Genomic DNA, 20410 nt, shown 5'->3' on the forward strand with positions numbered 1-20410 from the left:
TCGAACCGGCCCCTCTTGGTGCATGGGATGCTGCTAAACCAACGGAACCACATCAGCTGGGCTAGTCTGTTCTATTTTTGTTTGTTTGTTTGTTTTGTTCATTAGATTCCACATTTAAGTGAAATCATATGGTTATTTGTCTTTCTCTGACTGGCTTATTTCACCTAGCATTATACCCTCTAGGTCAGGGGTGGGCAAACTTTTTGACTCGAGGGCCACAATGGGTTCTTAAAACTGGACCGGAGGGCCGGAACAAAAGCATGGATGGAGTGTTTGTGTGAACTAATATAAATTCAGAGTAAACATCATTACATAAAAGGGTACGGTCTTTTTTTTTTTATTTCAATAGTTTTATTCATTTCAAACATTTTAACAAGAAGAATGTAAACACTAATTATTATAATTTGAAACTTCAAAAAATGGAGGAATCATAGCACAATAACATACCTTATATTGAAGATGGCAAAGGCAAAATAAAATTGCCTAACAAAGGAAAGGTACAAAAGCCTTTCAAATTAAACTTAAAATATGATAAAATAATTTAAAACTAAAACAAATAGAAAAGAACAAAATGTGTAAACAGTAAATTAAACATTTTCTTTAGTGCAACTTCCAAATTATGCCCGGGACGTAGATGTAGATGGCAATGTAGACTGGGTTGAAAGGTTTTTGGTCTTTAAAACATCAACTTCAGTGGGAACAGTGTGGTTGGTCTCCTTTTTAGCTAATGCTCTGATACTGTGCTCTCCAGGGGTGTGTCTCCCTACATCACCACGATAACGTGTCTACGCATTCCCAGGGTGATGTCGGGGGACGCGTCAGCGGGCATTACAAGGAGCCTCTGGAAGACTGAGAGGTTGTTCCTTCTACTGAATGGGTGGATATAAATCCGCCCATTCAGAAGAAGGAGCTGCGGCTGTGTTTCCCGACGTTGCCATGTTAACACTGCTGCTGGTGAAGGAGCGGAGGGGAGAGCAAGAGAACCCTCAGTTCTTTTGGCTCCGCGGGCCAGATAGAACAGCCGAACGGGCCGGATGTGGCCCGCGGGCCGTAGTTTGCCCACGGCTGCTCTAGGTCCATCCATGCTGTTGTGAAAGGTAAGATTTCTTTAACAGCATTCTAAAGTAAACATGTATCAGCTTTCTAAACAGGAACCAATGAACACTGCTTTACTTATCCAGTTGCAATAAGAATCAAATTATTTGTTTTCATTCATTTAGCAGCTACTTATTGAGCATCTATTAATTAGTAGACATGAAGCTAGACTTAGGGGGTACAAAAATGACAGACATGATCCCACTCTTCAGGGATCTTACTGACTAATTGGGAGGCAGATAAATGAACAGGTAATGACAATACTATATATTAAGTACTAGAGGCCCCATGCACGAAATTCGTGCAAGAGTAGGCCTTCTTCCCCTGGCTGCCAGCACCGCTTCCATCTGGCACCCAGGACCCGGGCTTATCTCCGGCCGCCAGCAGGCACCTGGGACCCAGGCTTCCCTCGCTGCCCTGGCTTCGCCCGGAAGGTCGTCTGGATGGTCGTTCTGCTGTTTGGTCTAATTAGCATATTAGCTCTTTATTATATAGGATTACAAGATAATGTAGCATGTGGTTAAGAACCACATGGAGAGAGATGTGTTCAAGTCTGCTCTACTGCCTGCCAACTGTATGACTTTGGGAACATTACCTGTGTGAGCCTTAGTTTCTTTTCTATAAAATAGGGATAATGATGGTATATACCTCATAATGTTGCTATGAGCATTAAATAGCAAACATGTAAATGTGCTTAATACAGAACCTAGCACATACTATGTGCTCAATAAATGTTAGTTGCCAAATGTTTAAGGGAAAAAATTATACCCAGTTTTACATAAAATATCCTAGAGAATAGAAAACAGGGAATGCTTCCCACATAATTACACAGGTCATTATAACCTTAATACCAACCTAACAAGGACATTTATAAAAAAGAAGTTACAGACTAATTTCTCTTATAAAAACCTCAAGTAAAATAAAATATTGTTTGTAATATCATTAGAAGAAAAAAAATTACAAGATGATGGAGAGCACAGAGACTGTTTTGAACCCCAAATTGGGGGTATGGTATAGCAGGACAGAGAAGACTTCCTGAGCTGAGTTTTGGAGGATTAGAAGCCTCGGTGTGAGAGAAAATGGTAATTGGATTGGGGAAAAGGATACATGGGAACTTTAGGCAAAAGGCATAGCTTTGTAAAAGTGTTGACTCTTGAGAGAATGTGACACTTCTGACATTGATGGGATTGGTGCGAGAGGTGAGCCTTAAGGAATAAGGACAGACAAGATTGTAAAGAGCTTTGTATGTCATGACAAGGAATTTGGATTTTATCCTGAAAACAGGAGCCATATAGAGGCATTGTGGGGAACAGATAAGATGACTGCACCTAGATATTAGGAGATCATTGAAGTAATACACTTAGAAGGTGAGAGGTGAAATTAAATTTTAAACAAAGTCCTATTATAATAAAGTTCTTACTGTGTGTCAAGAACTTACTCAATTGTCTCTAATTGGTACACAATCCTGCAGGGTAGTGGTAACTACTCTTCCCTGAGTGTTTACAGTGTGCCAGGCACAGTGTTGTGTGTTTTAGAGGCATTAGTTCATTTCCTCACTTCAGTAACCTTGTGAGGTAAATTTTATTCTTTTCCTTTTACAGATGAAAAAAATGAACCCTAGAGAAGTTAAGTAACTTGCCTAAGATCTTACTTAGCAATGGTAGAACTGGGATTCTACCCCAGATTTATTTGACCCCAGCACCTAACCTCTTTGGATCTGTAACACAGTCTTTCAGATAAGCCAGGGCCAGGAGGCAATGAGGAGAAGGCAGTTTTAAGAGCACACAAGGAGAATTGATAAGGTTTTGTCAGAGAATTCAAGCATAAATTTTAGGTTTATGGTTTAGGCCACCAGGTAAATGGGGTGCTATAAAACAGATTTGCCAGGAAGGAGGTAGGTAGAGGTGGGGAGTATACATTTAATTTGGAGCATATTGGGTTTGACGTGCTTAAAGGAAATCCAAGTAGAGAGTCCAGTAGGAAATAATTCAGTTATTTTTAGTAATGATTTTAAAAATCACTAAGAAAGAATGCTGTCAGAATCAGGAAACAGGAGACAGGAAGGTTGAAAGAAAAACAGGATCAGCAGGCAAAGATTAGACCATGCTAGATTAGACCTTAATCCTGTTCTGTCAAAGAGGAAGATTTCTTCCATTTCCTTGAGAAGTTATTTTTCTAACAGGGCACCTCTTTAACTCCTGGAATAAAGCTGTTTCTTAATCTTAGAAGCAGAATTCCTTTTAACTTTGTAAAGGATTAGTAGTATGGCCTTATCATATGGCAGATGACTGAGTAACAAGAGTTTTTGCGTTGTTGAAATGATAAGAATACTAGAGGCCCAGTGCACAAAATTTGTGCACTGGGGGGGGGGGGTGGCCTCAGCCTGGCCTGCATCTTCTCATAATCTGGGAGCCCTCGGGGGATGTCCGACTGACAGCTTAGGCCTGCTCCCTGCGGGCAGTCGGACATCCTTAGCACTGCCATGGAGGTGGGAGAGGCTCCTGCCACCGCTGCTCTGTTCACCAGCTGTGAGCTCAGCTTCTGGCTGAGCGGCACTCCCGTTGTGGGAGCACACTGACCACCAGGGAGCAGCTCCTGCGTTGAGCGGGATCGGGCCGAAACCGGCTCTCCAACATCCCCGGAAGGGTCCCGGATTGCAAGATGGCGCAGGCCAGACCAAGGGACCTCACTGGTGCATGATCGGGGCCAGGAAGAGACGCAGGAGTTTGGCCAGCCGGGGAGGGACTGTGGGAGGGCTCCAGGGCATGTCCGACCCATCCTGATCAGCTGGACCCCAGCAGCAAGCTAACCTACTGGTCAGAGCGTCTGCTCCCTGGCGGTCAGTGCACATCATGGAAAGTGGTTGAGTAGCCTTAGCATATCATTAGCATATTACACTTTGGTGAACGGATGACCGGACACTTAGCATATTAGGCTTTTATTATATAGGGTGCTTTTAATGTAGTTTGCCTGTGATATCATTTTATTTTTAGGAGTCTCTTTAAAATGTAAATATTGATGTCTACTTGTTTCATTGTGCAAACACATGGGATAGCAATATTATATTAGTCCCTTAAAATTTTTTTTTAAATCATAGTTGACATTCAGTATTATATTCATTTCAGGTAAACAACATAGTAGTTAGACATTTATATAACTTCCAAAGTGATCTCCCTGGTAAGTCCTGTACCCACCTGGCACCACACATAGCTATTACAGTATTATTGACTATATTTCCTATTCTGTACTTTACATTCTCTTGACTATCTTGTAACTGCCAATCTGCACTTCTCAATCCCTTCGCCTTCCCCCTTCCTGCCTCCAGCCCCCCTCCCTTCTGGCAACCACCAGTTTGTTCTCTGTATATATGAGTTTGTTTCTGTTTTGTGTGTTCCTGTTATTTAGACTCCACATGTAAGTGAAATCATATGGTATTTGTTTTTTTCTAACTTATTTCACTTATAATAACCTCTAGGTCTATTCATGCTGTTGCAAATGGTAAGATTTCATTCTTCTTTATGGCCAAGAAATACTCCATTGTATATATGTATCACATCTTTATTCAGTTGAACACTTAGGTTGCTTCCATATTTTGGCTATAGTGTATAAAATGTTCTTCATTGCCTTTTGTTACAGCCTTTGTTTTAAAGTCTGTTTTGTCTGACATAAGTATTGCTATTCCAGCTTTTGTTGTTGTTTCCATTTGTATGAAATATCTTTTTCCATACCTTTATTTTCAGTTTACGTTTGTCCTTCAATCTGAAGTGGGTTTCTTGTAGACAGCATATATATGAATCTTGTTTTGTTATCCAGCTACCCCATGTCTTTTGATTGGAGCATTTAATTCATTTACATGTAAAGTAATTATTATTTTTTTTTTTAAATAAATCTTTATTCAGATTATTACAATTTCTCCTTTTTTCCCCCATAGTTCCCCTCCAGCCATTTCCCACCCCACCTTCTGCCCTTACCTCCCCCCCACTGTCCTCATCCATAGGTGTATGATTTTTGTCCATTCTCTTCATGAACCCCCCATACCCCTTTCCCCCTGAGAATTATCAGTCCACTCCCTTTCTATGCCCCTGATTCTATTGTATTCACCAAATTATTCTGTTCCTCAGGTTTTTAATTCACTTGATTTTTAGGTTCACTTGTTGATAGATATGTATTTGTTGTTCATAATTTTTATCTTTCCTTTTTTCTTCTTCCTCTTCTTTAAGAATACCTTTCAGCATTTCATATAATACTGGTTTGGTGGTGATGAACTCCTTTAGCTTTTTCTTGTCTGTGAAACTCTTTATCTGCCCTTCAATTCTGAATGATAGCTTTGCTGGGTAGAGTAATCTTGGTTGTAGGTTCTTGCTATTCATCACATTGAAAATTTCTTGCCACTCCCGTCTGGCCTGCATAGTTTCCGTTGAAAAGTCAGCTGACAGTCGTATGGGTGCTCCCCTGTAGGTAACTAACTGTTTTTCTCTTGCTGCTTTTAATATTCTCTCTTTGTCTTTTGCTCTTGGCATTTTAATTATGATGTGTCTTGGTGTAGTCCTCTTTGGATTCCTTTTGTTTGGGGTTCTGTGGGCTTCCTGGACTTGTAAGTCTATTTCTTTCACCAGGTGGGGGAAGTTTTCGGTCATTATTTCTTCAAATAGGTTTTCAGTATTTTGCTCTCTCTCTTCTTCTGGCACCCCCATAATTCTGATGTTGGTACGCTTGAAGTTGTCCCAGAGTCTTCTTACATTATCTTCAACTTTTTGGATTTTTTTTTTTGCTTTTTGCTTTTTCGGTTGAGTGTTTTTTGCTTCTTTGTATTTCAATTCTTTGACTTGATTTTTGTGTTCCTCTTGTCTGTTTTTGGGTCTCTGTATAATATTTTTTATTTCAGTCAGTGTATGTTTAATTTCTAGTTGGTCCTTTTTCATCTCTTCGAGGGTCTCGTTATATTTATCGGCCTTTTCTAGGATATTCTTAAAAAGCCTTATAACCGTGGTTTTGAATTCTATATCCAGTCGTTTGTTTTCCTCCATTTCTTTCGTTTGTGATCTGATTCTTAGACGCCGCATTTTCACTGCTTCCCTGAGTTGGTAGATTTGTGTGCTAGGTTTCCAATTTGGCCCAGTGGGTCTGCCTCCCCAGTTAACCTGAGGTGGACACTCTTGGTGCACCCCTTTGTGGACTGTGTGTACAGCCTTGTTGTAATTAAGTCTTTATTGTTGTTGGTATCACTGGGAAGAATTGACCTCCAGGCCAGTTGGCTGTAAGGATCAGCTGTGTCTATGCTGGGAGAAGTCCGGTGCTGGAGACAGCCTTATAGGATTAGACTTGCCAAATTGCAATAGCCTCTGTGCTCAGCTTGGATGGGGTGGAGTCTCAGTCTTGGCTTCCCGTCAGCCTTGCCCTTGCTAGCACGTGTGTGCCTTCAGTCCTCTGCCTTCCCGGCTCCCGATTCTCCGCCCGAGAGTCCAGACTCCCCCCACAAGAGCGTGGGTCTCCGGGGGCTCGCCTGGAACTGGGGTTCACTGCAGTCAGAACTGGGGCTCACTTCAGTCAGAACTGGTGTTCAGTGCCGTCAGGAGCCTCTGACTCCCTTCTGCTAGGGAAAGCCTGTGGCAGCCTCCGCAGCCTTTGTGCACACTGGCGCGAGCGGACTTTCAGTCTTCCGCCTTCCCCGGCTCCCGAGTCTCCGCCCGAGAGTCCAGACTCCCCCCACAAGAGCGTGGGTCCCCGGGGGCTCGCCTGGAACTGGGGTTCACTGCAGTCAGAACTGGGGCTCACTTCAGTCAGAACTGGGGTTTTGTGCCGTCAGGAGCCTCTCACTCCCTTCCGCTAGGGAAAGCCTGTGGCAGCCTCCCGCAGCCTTTGTGCGCACTGGCGCGAGCGGACTTTCAGTCTTCCGCCTTCCCCGGCTCCCGAGTCTCCGCCCGAGAGTCCAGACTCCCCCCACAAGAGCGTGGGTCCCCAGGGGCTCGCCCGGAATAGGTGTTCAGTGCAGTCAGAACTGGGGTTCAATGGGGTCGGGGGCTCCCTTCCCCCTTCCGCCAGAGAAAGCCAGCCAGGCACTCCGCCGCCCTTCCTCTCTGCGCGCACAAAGACCCTTTGCCGTACCTCCAATTCTCTGTGAGCTTTTCTCCTTCCTTCTAGTTGTAGAATTTTCACTCAGTCAGCTTTCCTGCGGTTCTGGATGGTGTCCGTTCTGTCTTTTAGTTGTAGTTTTGAAATTGTTGTGCTACATGTAAAGTAATTATTGATAGATATGTATTTATTGCCATTTTCTTTCTTTTTTAAAATGTTTTTTATTGATTTCAGAGAGGAAGGGAGAGGGAAAAAGAGATAGAAACATCAATGATGAGAGAGAATCATTGATCGGCTGCCTCCTGCATGCTCCCTACTGGGGATCAAGCCTGCAATCCTGAGCCAAACTGCCTAGGGCTATTGCCATTTTCTTTATACTTATGTTCCTCTTTTTTTATTTTCTTAAAGAAGTCCATTTAACATTTCTGGTAATGCTGTTTTGGTGGCAACGAGCTTCTTTAGCTTTTTCTTTTCTGGGAAGCTCTTGATGTCTCCTTTAATTCTAAATACTGGTAATAGCCTTGCTAGGTAGAATAATCTTGGTTGTAGGTCCTTGCTTTTCATCTGTTTGAATATTTTGTGCTGGTTCCTGTGGCCTGCAATGTCCCTGTTGAGAAATCAGCTGACAGTCTTATGGGACCTACCTTGTTTGAAATTTATTGCTTTTACTAGAAGTCTGACCATGGTTTCAGAATACCTTTAGCATACCAGCAAACTACAATAATTATATTCACATCAGTGCTCGGGAGAAAAAGCATATATTGACATATTGATTTCTGTCCTAGTTTAATTTTTATTGTGTATAAGTAAAAGATATATTTATGCAAGAGGCCTTAAAAGACACCAGAAAAGATTAAAAACTTGTTTATGAAATAATTATATATAACAACTTTTTAATGTATCTTTGTCATTTTTTTCTTTTTTAATCCTCACCTGAGGATATTTTTCCATTGATTTTCAAATGTAGTGGAAGGTAGGGAGGAGTGGGGGAGAGAGTGAGAGAGAAAGAGAAACATGGTCATGAGAGAGATATATTGATTGTTGCCTTCTGCACACACCCTGACCAGGTTCAGGGATTGAATCGCAATCCAGGTATGTGCTCTTGACCTGGATTCAAACCTGAGACCCTTCAGTCTGTGGGCCAATGCTCTGACCACTGAGCAGGGCATCTTTGTCATTTTTATTTTATGATCCTTTTGAAACTGCTGTATGGCAATAGTTCTTAACCTGAGAATCTGACCAAAGCTGTGGATTCTTTTCCCAGAAAAATACCATTGAAATACTACGGTGGAAATGTCAGATTGGCAGGTAAATAGGTTTGAATCTCAGGGGAACAGTCTATGATGGAGCTGTAGCTTTATGAGTTACAGGTGGTAGTGGATGGTAACTGACAACAGCGGATACAACAATAGCTATCCAGTGTGAATGAATCAAAATTATACCTATTTTTTGTCAGATTGGCAAAAAACATGTTTCTTAGTGTGCCTCAGAATTTTAGTAATTTGTTTATGTGTGCCATGAGATGAAAAAGGTTGAAAATCGCTGTGCTGGATGGATTAAATGACCTATAGGCCATTGATCTTAGAGAGAGCTGTTTTAGTGGAACAATTCATAGGTCTTAAAGGCATATTGGAGTGGATGAGAGGACATCAGGAAATAAAGACGGGGATAAGGGAGAGGCCGATTCCATCATTTATAGTAACTGCCCTGTTATTAAGACCTAGGTGCCAATATTTGAAAAACAATGCTGATCTGTTTCCTTACCTCTTAGTTTACTGATATAGGGAATAATTGGTATAGGACCGTGGTCGGCAAACTGCGGCTCGCAAGCCACATGCGGCTCTTTGGCCCCTTGAGTGTGGCTCTTCCACAAAATACCATGGCCTGGGCGAGTCTATTTTGAAGAAGTGGCGTTAGAAGAAGTTTAAGTTTAAAAAATTTGGCTCTCAAAAGAAATTTCAATCGTTGTACTATTGATATTTGGTTCTGTTGACTAAAGAGTTTGCCGACCACTGGTATAGGGAATTATAAGTGACTTAGCTTTCCTGTTGTCATTCACTTGGTTCTATTTAAATTTCATCAGTGAAAGCCTCAATTTCATTAATTATCTACAGAAAAATATTTTTTATTTGCCTTTTTCACAAGGTAAGTAGTTGTTGAACTAAGCAAATATGAATGTCCTCCAAATACTTTTCTTTACTGGCTCTCTTTGGAATAAAATCTCTTTGTAAGTAGATCCTGAGCCAGGAGCCCCTGTGATCGTTTAACTTTAGTACCCTTTCATAGAGCAAGGCAACATATATTTTCAAGTCAGTTGTGAATGAGCATGTGCCTGTTTTGACCTTTCTCCCACATCACCTTTCTCACATTCCTAGGAAACTGCCTTATGTCTTTACTTCTTAATCAAACAAAAGGAACACCTTGATTCCCCTGGAGTAATTAGCTTGCTATTAATGGATAACCCAAAGTTTTCAGTAGTCAATGATTTATTAAGAGTGTGAATTGATTTCATACTGCTGTTCAGAAAATAGTAACTCATTTGTTTCAAAGTAATTTTTAGAAACAAATTATCAGCATATGTTTATAAGTTCTAGTCCTGAGTTAGTCCTATTTCTTAACAAAAGTTCTTTACTTAGGTTTCTTATGAATCAATGAGTTATTCATTTGCTCTCTACTTGTAGGTGGTTTTAAAAATAAGTATAAATGATATTCAAGAAACTGCACATATTTAAAGTATAAACTTAGATGTTTTGACATATATATACATGAAACCACTACCATAGTCAAGATAGTGAAAATATCCATCATCTTCAAAGGTTTCCTCATGCCCGTGGTAGCCCTTCTTTCCTGCCCCTCCCTGACCCCCCCTCCTCCTCTGGACCACTGGTTTGCTTTAGGTCACTATAGATTAGTTTGCATTTTCTAGAATCATACTGTGTGTGTGTGTGTGTGTGTGTGTGTGTGTGTGTGTGTGTGTGTGTGTGTGTGTAAAAGGCTAATATGCAAAGTGTCACCTCGGGAGTTCGACCGGGAAACCAGGAGTTCGATCACTCGCTATGACGTGCGCTGACCACAAGGGGGAAGCGCGGAAAGAAGGAAGGCCCCGACCAGCAGCCGGAAGGCCCCAGTCAGCCCTGATCACTGGCCAGGCCTAGGGACCCTAACCGTGCACAAATTTCATGCACCAGACCTCTAATATATATATATATATATATACATACACACACACACACACACACACACACACACACACACACACACTCTTGTGCCCTGCTCCAATTACTCCACATTATTATTTTGAGATTCATCCTTATTGTGTGTATAAAGAGTTCATTCCCTTTTGCTATTGAATAGTATTCCATTGTATGGATATATCACAATTTGTTTATTCATTTATGGGTTGATGGACATTTGAGTTATTTCCAGTTATTTGTTATTACAAATAAATAGTCATGTACAAGTCTTTCAAAATATGTTACCTTTTCTCTTGGGCAAATGCCTGGGAATGCAAAGTCTGATCATATGATAGGTATAAGTTTCATTTTTTTAAAGAAACTGTCAAACTGTTTTTCCAAGTGGTTGTACCATTTTGTATTACCATCAGCAGTGTAAGTTTCCTTACATCTTCACCAATACTTCATATGATCAGTCCTTTTTATTTTAGCCATTATTATGGCTTAATTTGCATTTCCCAAATGACTAAAGTTCTTGAGCATCTTTTCAAATATATATTGTTTTTTGTTGAAATTTCTGTTCAAATCCAAATTTTTAAATTAGTTTGCTTTGCAAAAATTTTCTCCCAGTCTGTGACGTGTCTTTTCACTAAGAAAAAAATGTTTTTATTGATTTCAGAGAGAGGAGGAAAAAGGGAGAGAGAGAGAAACATTGATCAGCTTCCTCCTGCATTGCCCCCTCCTGGAGATTAAGCCCACAACCCAGGTACATGCCCTGCCTGGGAATCAAACTGGCAGCCACCTGGTTTATGAGATGATGCTCAGCCAACTGAGCCACACTGGCCAGGCTTCAGTGTATTTTCATCTCAAAAGTTATAGTTTTATTGAGGTGCTTTATTTTATTTTTTTCATATCTTAACTTTTGAACATATAGAATATAGTTATAATAACTGTTTTAATGTTCTCATGTGCTAATTCTAATAACTGTCAGTTCTACGTTGGTTTTGATTGCTTGATTATTCTCATTATGAGTTGTGATTTCCTTCTTTTTTTGCATGCTGGGTAATCTTTGATTATGACTTTTACTTTGTTGGTTGCTGGATATCTTTATATTCTTATGAATTTCCCTGAGCTTTGTTTTCAGATGTAGTTAAGTTACTTTGGGGCTTTGCTTTTACAGTTTGTTAGGTGTGCTTGGAGCAGTGCTCGGTCTAAGACTAATTATTATTCCCCTCAACTGACATAGATCATCCTGAAAACTACCCAGTGCCCTGTGCATGATGAGTTTTTTAAGTCTGATTGGCGGAACAGGCACTATTCCCTGCTCTGTGTGAGCACGAGGCACTGTTCCCTGATATCCTTTTAGATGGCTCTGTCCCTCACCTCAGGGCCTTTCCTCACATGCATGCACAGGACTCTGCTGGGTGTTAGAAGGAGCCCCTCTGGAGATCTCTGAGTCCTCTCTCTGAGCAGCTCTCTCCTCTCTGGTATTCTGTCTTGTGAACTCTGGTTGCCTGTGTATCCCTGGACTTTCACCTTCATCTCTTCAGCTCAGGGAATCCACAAGGCTCTACCTCAACTGCTCTGCCCTGTTCTGCTGCCTGGAAACTTTACAGGCAGTAAGCTTGGGCAGTACAGGGCTCACCTCATCTGCCAAGGATCATTATCTTCCGTTGCCTCATGTCCAGAATTTTGGAAACCATCGTTTTTTGTATTTTGTCTAGTTGTTTGGCTGGTTTGTTTGTTTGTTTGTTTATGTGCTAGAGGCCTGATGCACGAAACTGGTGCAAGGGGCTCGGCCGCACCGCCGCCGAGGCCACCTCCTCTGCCTCGGCCCCCGCCCACCGTCGCCTTGGCCCTCGCAGCCCCAGCTTCGTCCGGAAGGACGTCCAGTCTAATTAGCCCTATTACGCTTTTATTATTATAGATTTGGTTGTGTAGTGTGGCAGGGCAGGTCTGGTTTCTGGACCCTGTTACTCCAAAAATGGAAGTCCTATCTACTTGTAGTTTTAATCTGAGAAAGCTCTTGTACTTGGATTCTTATAGACAAATTCTTGATAATAACTTCTCATTTCCATTTGAGAGGCTCTCTCTATATACATGAGCTGTAGGGTAAGCTCAGATGAGCCAGCAGGAGTTTTGGAAGCTGTTCTAGGGTGTTAAACTGATTTTCTGACTCCCTTAATTCTGGGAATTTCCTGAGTTATTTGGACCTAGAAGCTAATTCTAAATAACGATTTTATAAAATTCCTAACCATGTTATGATTTTATTCTTAGAATTAAGAGAAAGAAAGAGCAGCAACGTTATGCTGAAGAGCAGAGGATATTAAGAATGAACTTTCATGAAGAGCCATATTCAGGGGAGAAGATGAGCGAGATGTTAGCGCAGCTACGGCTCGAGGAAATGAAAGAAGCCAGAGAAAAACAGCAACGAAGAGAAAGGGAATGCCAAAGGTACTTTCAAAATCCTTGCATGGAATTCTGGATCTAGAAGAGACTTTGGGAAGTCAGTGTTCTTATTTTCCTTATAAGAGTTGCCTGTGTCTTTTCATACAACTTCACCAAATACCTCTTGGGAATAGCACTGCGTATTCCTATTTCTCGATACAAAGAGGAAGAGCCGAGCACAGAGGTGTGGGATAGTTTTAACAGTTAAAGCTGGTAGTAAAATGGGGACTCATGCTCATTCTCTTTCTAGTGGCTCACTGATCATACTGTGTTTCTATAGGTATCTAGAAGCTTTAAGGGCCCAGATCCAAGAGAAAATGCAGCTTTATAATATTACTTTACCTCCACTGTGTGGCTGTGGTCCTGACTTTTGGGATGCTCATCCTAATACCTGTGCCAACAATTGTATTTTCTATAAAAACCACAGAGGTAAGTTTCTTAAAGGAATGGTTATGGCCTGGTGGCAATTTTTTAAATAGTAGTGATTATAGTAATTTAGCATTTATTGAGTGCTTACTATATACCAGAGGCTGTTACAACCCCTTTACAAAACACCTCCCAGGCAATAAAAATAAGTGATAGTGAGTTCTATTTCTCTTTGAGATCTGTTATCATCCTGTCTCCATTGATGCTGGGGAAATGGTCCAGCTTACTCTACTATAGGTTCTAGGTTCTTCTGTAAATGAAGAATGTTAGTTTGCCTTTTGTGGCCATTAAGTTAGGCCTCTGTCTAGTTGAATTCCCTGTTATCCAAAGACTTTAATGTTACCTAACACATATTTATGACCATATATATCCACATTAGACTGCCAGTTCTGCCAGGGGACCCTGAGGAAAATGAGGACCAGTGTAAATTCTGTCTTTATCAGGAATCCCAGCTGGAGAAAATGGAGTCCTTCCTGTTGTCACTAATGTTTCTGTTTCCTGTCCATCCCTAAATATATTGGTTTACATACTGTGATGATTATTGATGCACTCACTGAAACTACTGTAAATATATACATTCCTGGTGCATCTGTGTGATAGGAGTTTCTTATCAGTTCTGTGAGTTATATTTAAAAAACACAGATCTGATGCCTGGCCATTGTGGCTCAGTGGTTGAGCATCAACCTAGGAACCAGGAGGACAGGGTTTGATTCCTGGTCCTGGCACATGCCTGGGATGCAGGCTCGATCCCCAGTGTGGGGTGTGCAGGAGGCAGTCTATCTGTGAGTCTCTCTCATCATTGATGTTTCTATTTTTCTTTCCCTCTCCCTTCCTCTCTGAAATCAATAAAAATAAAACCCCACAAATCTGATGATGCCATTCCCCTATTCTCAAATCTCTAGGTTTTTACAGTACAAAATGCACAGCCTATTTGGTATATTTTCTCTCTGGCCCCAGGCAAGACTCTCTAGCCTTATCAAACTTGCTATTGTCACACACCAATACATGTCACATTTTTTGTTATACCTTTGGGATCTTACACATTGATTCCCTTCCTAGAATGCCTTCTTTCCTTTACTCTTATTAAACCTTCAGACCATCTGAAATGTCCACTTCTGGAAATCTTTTCCATCCTCTCTTAGATAGTTTTAATTCACTCCATACTTCATTATGTGATGACATTTTGTGTATGTCTCTGGATTGGGAGTATTGCACTGCAATTATTTTTGTCCATCCTCTCCATTATCTTTTCTATCCTCATGGAGAGTCTGGCTTGTAGTAAGTACTCAATAAATATTTACTCAATAGGTAAAGTTAATACCTATGAGACTGGGCGGAGAAGCAGTAGTAATAGGAAAGAGGTTGGGAGAGTTGTTTAAAATGTGACTTCATTCATCACGGTTCAAACCTTTATTTGCAGCATATACCCGGGCACTATATTCAGTCATCAATTCCTGTGATACCCCTAGGTGGACCTTGACTCTTCGAGCTGCCATTCATAATTTTGCTTCTGCATACAGACGGACTTTGAAAAATGTGTATTCAGAATCTGAAATCAACTGTTAGTATTTCACTTAAAATCAACTCCCTGAGAGATTGTTTAGGAAAAACTATTAAAGTATATAATCTGGAAAGGAAGACTGTCCCGTGTAACAACAGTCTCTACAATTATATTGGAACCATTGTTTCAGTCTCCATCTTGGGACCATGATGGAAAGTTGACTTCCACACTTGTCTCTTTGCTGTGAACCATGTGGAGTTTTATTGTTTTAAAAATGATCAATCAGACCAGTAAGGTTTATCTTACTTTGCTCTGTTCCGATCTGAAGAGATCATGAGAAATTTTTGAGATTATCTTGCTTATTGTCTTTCCAAAACTGTATCTTTGTGTCTTAACAAAATTGGAAATGTCTGGATGAAGCAGAAAAGAAAGATGATGAAATGAGTTTCTGAGCATCAGTGGCCATTTAGATTCCTGCTAGCTTTTCTAGTTGTGTATAACAATTAGAGATGAGAAGGATTTGAATTTGATGCACTTTTTTTCTAAAAATTTCTTTGGGGGGGGGGGTTGGTATGTGTGTGTGTTTTTTAACTTATTACCTCTTTCCCCATTCAGTGAATTGGGCATAAACCTTTTTAATTTTATAATTTTCATTGCCAAAAAAGGGAAAATAAACCTTCTGTCTTTTGAGCATCTTCTTTGTGTAATAATTGTGAGTGACATTTCAAAAGTGAGTCTGAAGTCAAAGTGAGTAAAATCCTGCCTCAGTTCCCAATCTTTTAAAAATTTGGTGAATGGCATACCTACAGAACAGATGAAATAAAAATTCCTATAGTTAGTATTAATTTGTTATTTCTTTATAGTGCTTTTTAACATAAAATATGAAAAGGTTTAATATTGTGAATTAAAGGCATACTGGCAGTTTCTTTTTCACACTTTCTCTAATGATCGTTGTTGAGCATTTAGGTTATGTCTCAAAAACACCTAAACATCTAGCCAGGTCATTGAAAATAAGGATCAAAATGATCTGTGTGACAAAATTTATTGGTTATTTAACTAGATTCGTTGTCCAGTTCAGTCAAAATCCTTAAGTAACTATATCCTTGATTCAGCCTTTAAGAGTTATATTTTTTAACAGTTTTATTGAGATATAATTCATATGCCATATGATTTACCCGTCTGCAGTATACAATTCAGTGGTTTTAAGTATATTCTATCAAATTTTAGAACACTTTCGTCACTCTAAAGCAGTGATCGGCAAACTCATTAGTCAACAGAGCCGCAGTTTGCCGACCACTGCTCTAAGGCGATGCCTCCATGATCCAGCAATCCTACTTCTGGATCTATATCCAAAATAATTGAAAACAGGATCTTGAAGAGATATTTGCATGCCCATGTTCATTGCAGCACGAATTCACAATAGCCAAGAGGTGGAAGTGACCCAAAGGTCCATCTACAGATGAATGGATAAACAGAATGTGGTATAGACATAAAATGGAATACTGTATTCTTCAGCCTTAAAAAAAGAAAGAAATCCTGTCACATGCTATAATATGGATGAGCTTTAAGGAACCATAATCTTCTAAGTGAAGTAAGCCAATCACAAAAAGACAAATACTGTATGATTACATTTATATGAGGCACCAAGAGTGCTACAATTCATAGAGACAAAAATTAGAATGGTCATACCCAGGAGCTGGTGGGAGGGGAAATGGGAAGCTGTTTAATGGGCAGTTTCAATTTTGCAAGATGAATAAGTTCTGGAGATCTGTTTCACAACTATGTTTTGATTGGGAAGTAAGGCAAGGGGTTTTTATGAGAAAGGGAAGGGGAATAATTACGTTAATAGAAGGAAAGAATTTCAGTGGGTGTTAATAAGCTAAGAAATTGCTAGAGGTGCCAGTAAGCTAACATAGTGGTGATAATTCTGAAGAATGTTTTTAATTTTCAGTTCAGTAGTCATAACAACTATGAACAACTATAAACCTATTTTTGCCTCACCCTGTACAGCCAGAAGTGGAATTGCTGGGTCTTAAGACAGTTCCATTTTTTTAAGGAACCTCTTTACTGTTTTTCATAGTGGCTACACCAGTCTACATTCCCACCAGCAGTGCACAAAGGTTCCCTTTCTCCACATCTTTGCCAACACTTGTTTATTGATTTATCGATGACTAGAGGCCCATTGCAGGGAGATTCCTGCAAGAATAGGGCTTCCTGCGGCCTGAGCGAAGCAGAGAAGGAAGCGAAGCCCGCCGAGGCGGGCTCTCCTCCCACCGCTGCCTCCCACTGCAGCTGCTGCCTCCCGCTGCCCTGCCCCACTTTCCGCTTTCCCTCCCTCTTCCTTGTACACCGTCTTCGGTCTTCGCTCTGTGCCTGCGTATGCAAATTAACTGCCATCTTTGTTGGGTTAATTTGCATACTCTGATTGGCTGGTGGGCGTAGCGGAGTGATGGTCAGTTTGCATGTTTGGCTCTATCCACTGAGCTAAACCAGCTAGTGTAGATAGCCATTCTGACAGGTATGAGGGGATATCTCATTGTAGTTTTACTTAGCATTTCCCTGATGATTAGTGACCTTGAGCATCTTTTCATATAGTTATTGGCCATCTGTCTGTCCTCTTTGGAGAAATGTCTATTCAGTTTCTCTGCTCATTTTTTAATTGGATTTTTGTGTTGATTTTTTTTATAAGTTTTGGATATAAACCCCTTATTGGATGTATCATTGTCAAATATCTCCTTCCATTCAGTAGGCTTTCTTTACGTTTTGTTGATGGTTTCCTTTGCTGTGCAAGGTTTTTTAGTTTGATGTAGTCCCATTTGTTTATTTTTTTCCTTTTGTTTCTTGCCCAAGGAGATATGTCAAGAAAATATTACTAAGAGAAATATCTGAGATTTAACTGTTTATGTTTTCTTTAAGGAGTTTTATGCTTTCAAGTCTTACATTTAAATCTTTAATCCATTTTGAGTTTATTCTTGTATACATTATTAGAAGGTGGTCTAGTTTCTTTTTTTTTTTGCATATATCTGTTCAATTTTCTCATTGCCATTTATTGAATAGACTGTCTTTACCCCATTATAAGTTCTTCCCTTCTTTATCAAATATTAATTGATCATAAAGGTGTGGGTTTATTTCTGGGCTCTCTATTCAGTTCCATTTATCTGTATGTCTGTTTTTATGCCAGTACCATGCTGTTTTGAGTACTGGATCCTTATAGTATAATTTGATATCAGGTAGTGTGATACCTCCAACTTTGTTCTTTCTCAAGATTGTTGTGGCTATTCATATTTTTGGTTTCACATAAATTTTGGATTATTCTAGTTCTGTGAAAAAGGCTATTGACATTTTGATAGGAATTGCATTGAGTATGTAGATTGCTTTGGGTAGTATGGACATTTTAATGATGCTAACACTTCCATTTATTTTCTTCAGTTTCTTTCTTCAGTATCTTATAATTTTCCAAGTATAGTCTTTTACTTCCATGGTTAAATTTATTAGTAGGTATTTTATTTTATTGGTGTAATTGTAAATGGAATTGTTTTCTTAGTTTCCCTTTCTAGTAGTTCATTATTAGTGTTTTAAAATGCAACTAATTTCTGAATATTTATTTTGTATCCTGCTACTTTACGTAATTCATCGATCAGTTCTAGTAGTCTTTTGGTGGAATCTTTAGGGTTTTCTATACATAGTATCATGTCATTTGCCAATAATGACAGTTTTACTTCTTTCTTTCCAATTTGGAGGACTTTTATTTATTCTTCTTGTCTGATTGCTGTGGCTAGATCTTCCCGTACCATGCTGAATAAGAGTGGTGAAACTGGACATTTCTGTCTGGTTCCTGGTCTTCAAGGAAACGTTTAAAGATTTTGATGATTGAGTATGATGTTTACTGTGGGTTGTTATATATGGCCTTTATTATGTGGAGATGTACTCCTTCTATTTCCACTTTGTTGAGAGTTTTTATCATAAATGGGTGCTGGATTATGTCAATAGATACTTTTCCTGCATCTATTGCTGTGATCATAGAATTTTTTTTTTAAATCCTCAAAAATTTTTAATCCTCAATTTTTCCATTGACTTTAGAGAGAGTGGAAGAGATAGGGAAAGACAGAGAGAAATATTGATGTGAAAGAAACACATCAATTGGTTGCCTCCTGCACATACCATGACCAGGGCTTGAGCTGGGGAGGAGCCTGCAACCGAGGAACATGACCTTGGCAGAAATTGAACCTGGGACCCTTCAGTCGCAAGCCAACGCTCTACCCACTGAGCCAAACCAGCTAGTGCTGATCATATGATTTTTAGCCTTCATTTTGTTTATGTGGTCTGTCATGTTAATTGATTGTGGATATTGTATCAATCTTGCATCCCAGGAATAAATCCTACTTGATCATGATGTAATGTTTTGCTGAATTCGGTTTGCTAATATTTTATTGAGAAATATTGCATCTATGTTCAGAAGGAATATTGGCCTATAATTTTCTCTGTAGTGCTTTTATCTGGTTTTATAATTCGGATAATGCTGGCCTTGTAAAGTGAGCTTGGGAGCCCTGGCTGGTGTAGCTCAGTTGGTTGGGCATCATCCCGTTCACCAAAGGGTTAACGATTCAATTCCCAGTCAGGGCACATGCCCAGGTTGTGGGCTCAATCCCCAGGGGCGGTATGTGGTATGTAGCCGGTCACTGTTTCTCTCCCGTCCTTTCTCTCTAAAAATCTAGTGATAGGTTTTACTGTGGACAGTGAGGTAAGGGTGGGACAAGTTCATTCTGAATTCAGCACTGATCTTGTCAGAGTAGATGCAAGTTCAGGAAGTCACAGTGGGCTAGGAGGGCAGAACAGAAGAACTGAGGAAAGTATGGGCATACGTCCAGTAAGAGGGAACACAGCTCCAGAAAAGCTTGACTGTGCTGTTCCCCAGAGGGACTTCATCAACTTACAGGATCCAGGCTAGGAGATGGAACATATATGTGATAGAAGTAATGTCAGCATGTGGTGGTGGTAGAGGATATTCATGTACTAGTTTTCCTGCAACAAAAAAAGTCAGAAAGCTGATGCATAACATACTTTTCTGCACAGTCCAACCTAAACAGCTTGCATAAATTGATCTAATTTAATCAAGTCTGTCCTCTCCCTTGCATGGTTCCAGTTTATTACTTAATTGCCCAGGCCTCACCCTTGCCTTTTATGATGGGCAGGAATAAGATTGCCAACTTTTATTTCTGGAGAGAGAGAGAGAGAGGACAGAGGGAGGGATGGGGGGGGGGAGAGAGAGAAAGAAAGAGAGAGAGAGAGAGAGAGAGAGAGAGAGAGAGAGAGAGAGAGAGAGAGAGGAAAAACATCCATGCACCCTGACTAGGGATCAAAGCTACAATCTTTTGGTGCATTGGGCAATGTTCCAACCAACTGAACCACACTGGCCAGGGTGATGGCAAGTTTTTTCACTACCCACTGGGTGAAGAGTCTAGAAACTGCTGCTTTTATGTCTTCTAACCATGTAAGATGTGATAAAGGAGATAGCAGTTATTACTTTTCTGTGTTTATTTATATAGATTCTGGTTTTGGAAGCAAAATATTTCTTTTCGTTTTCCTCTAAGTGTAGTGAAAATAATTTATTTTCTTTGTGTCCCATTTTGGGTATTTTTTCATGCTTCTCAGAAAAAAAGATTTGGAAGATTGGAAATATAACCGAGGATAAAAT

General features: G+C 40.1%; 1 protein-coding gene across 1 annotated transcript in view; it reads left to right on the forward strand.

The window, feature by feature from the left end:
- Positions 1 to 15555, forward strand: part of CCDC15 (coiled-coil domain containing 15) — a 63484-nt gene extending 47929 nt beyond the window's left edge. The window contains 3 exon segments of the mRNA XM_080650743.1: positions 12618 to 12794; positions 13069 to 13217; positions 14635 to 15555. Coding sequence (XP_080506869.1) covers positions 12618 to 12794; positions 13069 to 13217; positions 14635 to 14780 — 472 coding nt within the window. The 3' untranslated portion in view covers positions 14781 to 15555.
- Positions 15556 to 20410: the final 4855 nt, after the last annotated feature.

This window comes from Plecotus auritus, assembly GCF_963455305.1.
Source record: "Plecotus auritus genome assembly, chromosome: 13".
In the NCBI taxonomy this organism is placed as follows: Eukaryota; Metazoa; Chordata; class Mammalia; order Chiroptera; family Vespertilionidae; genus Plecotus; species Plecotus auritus.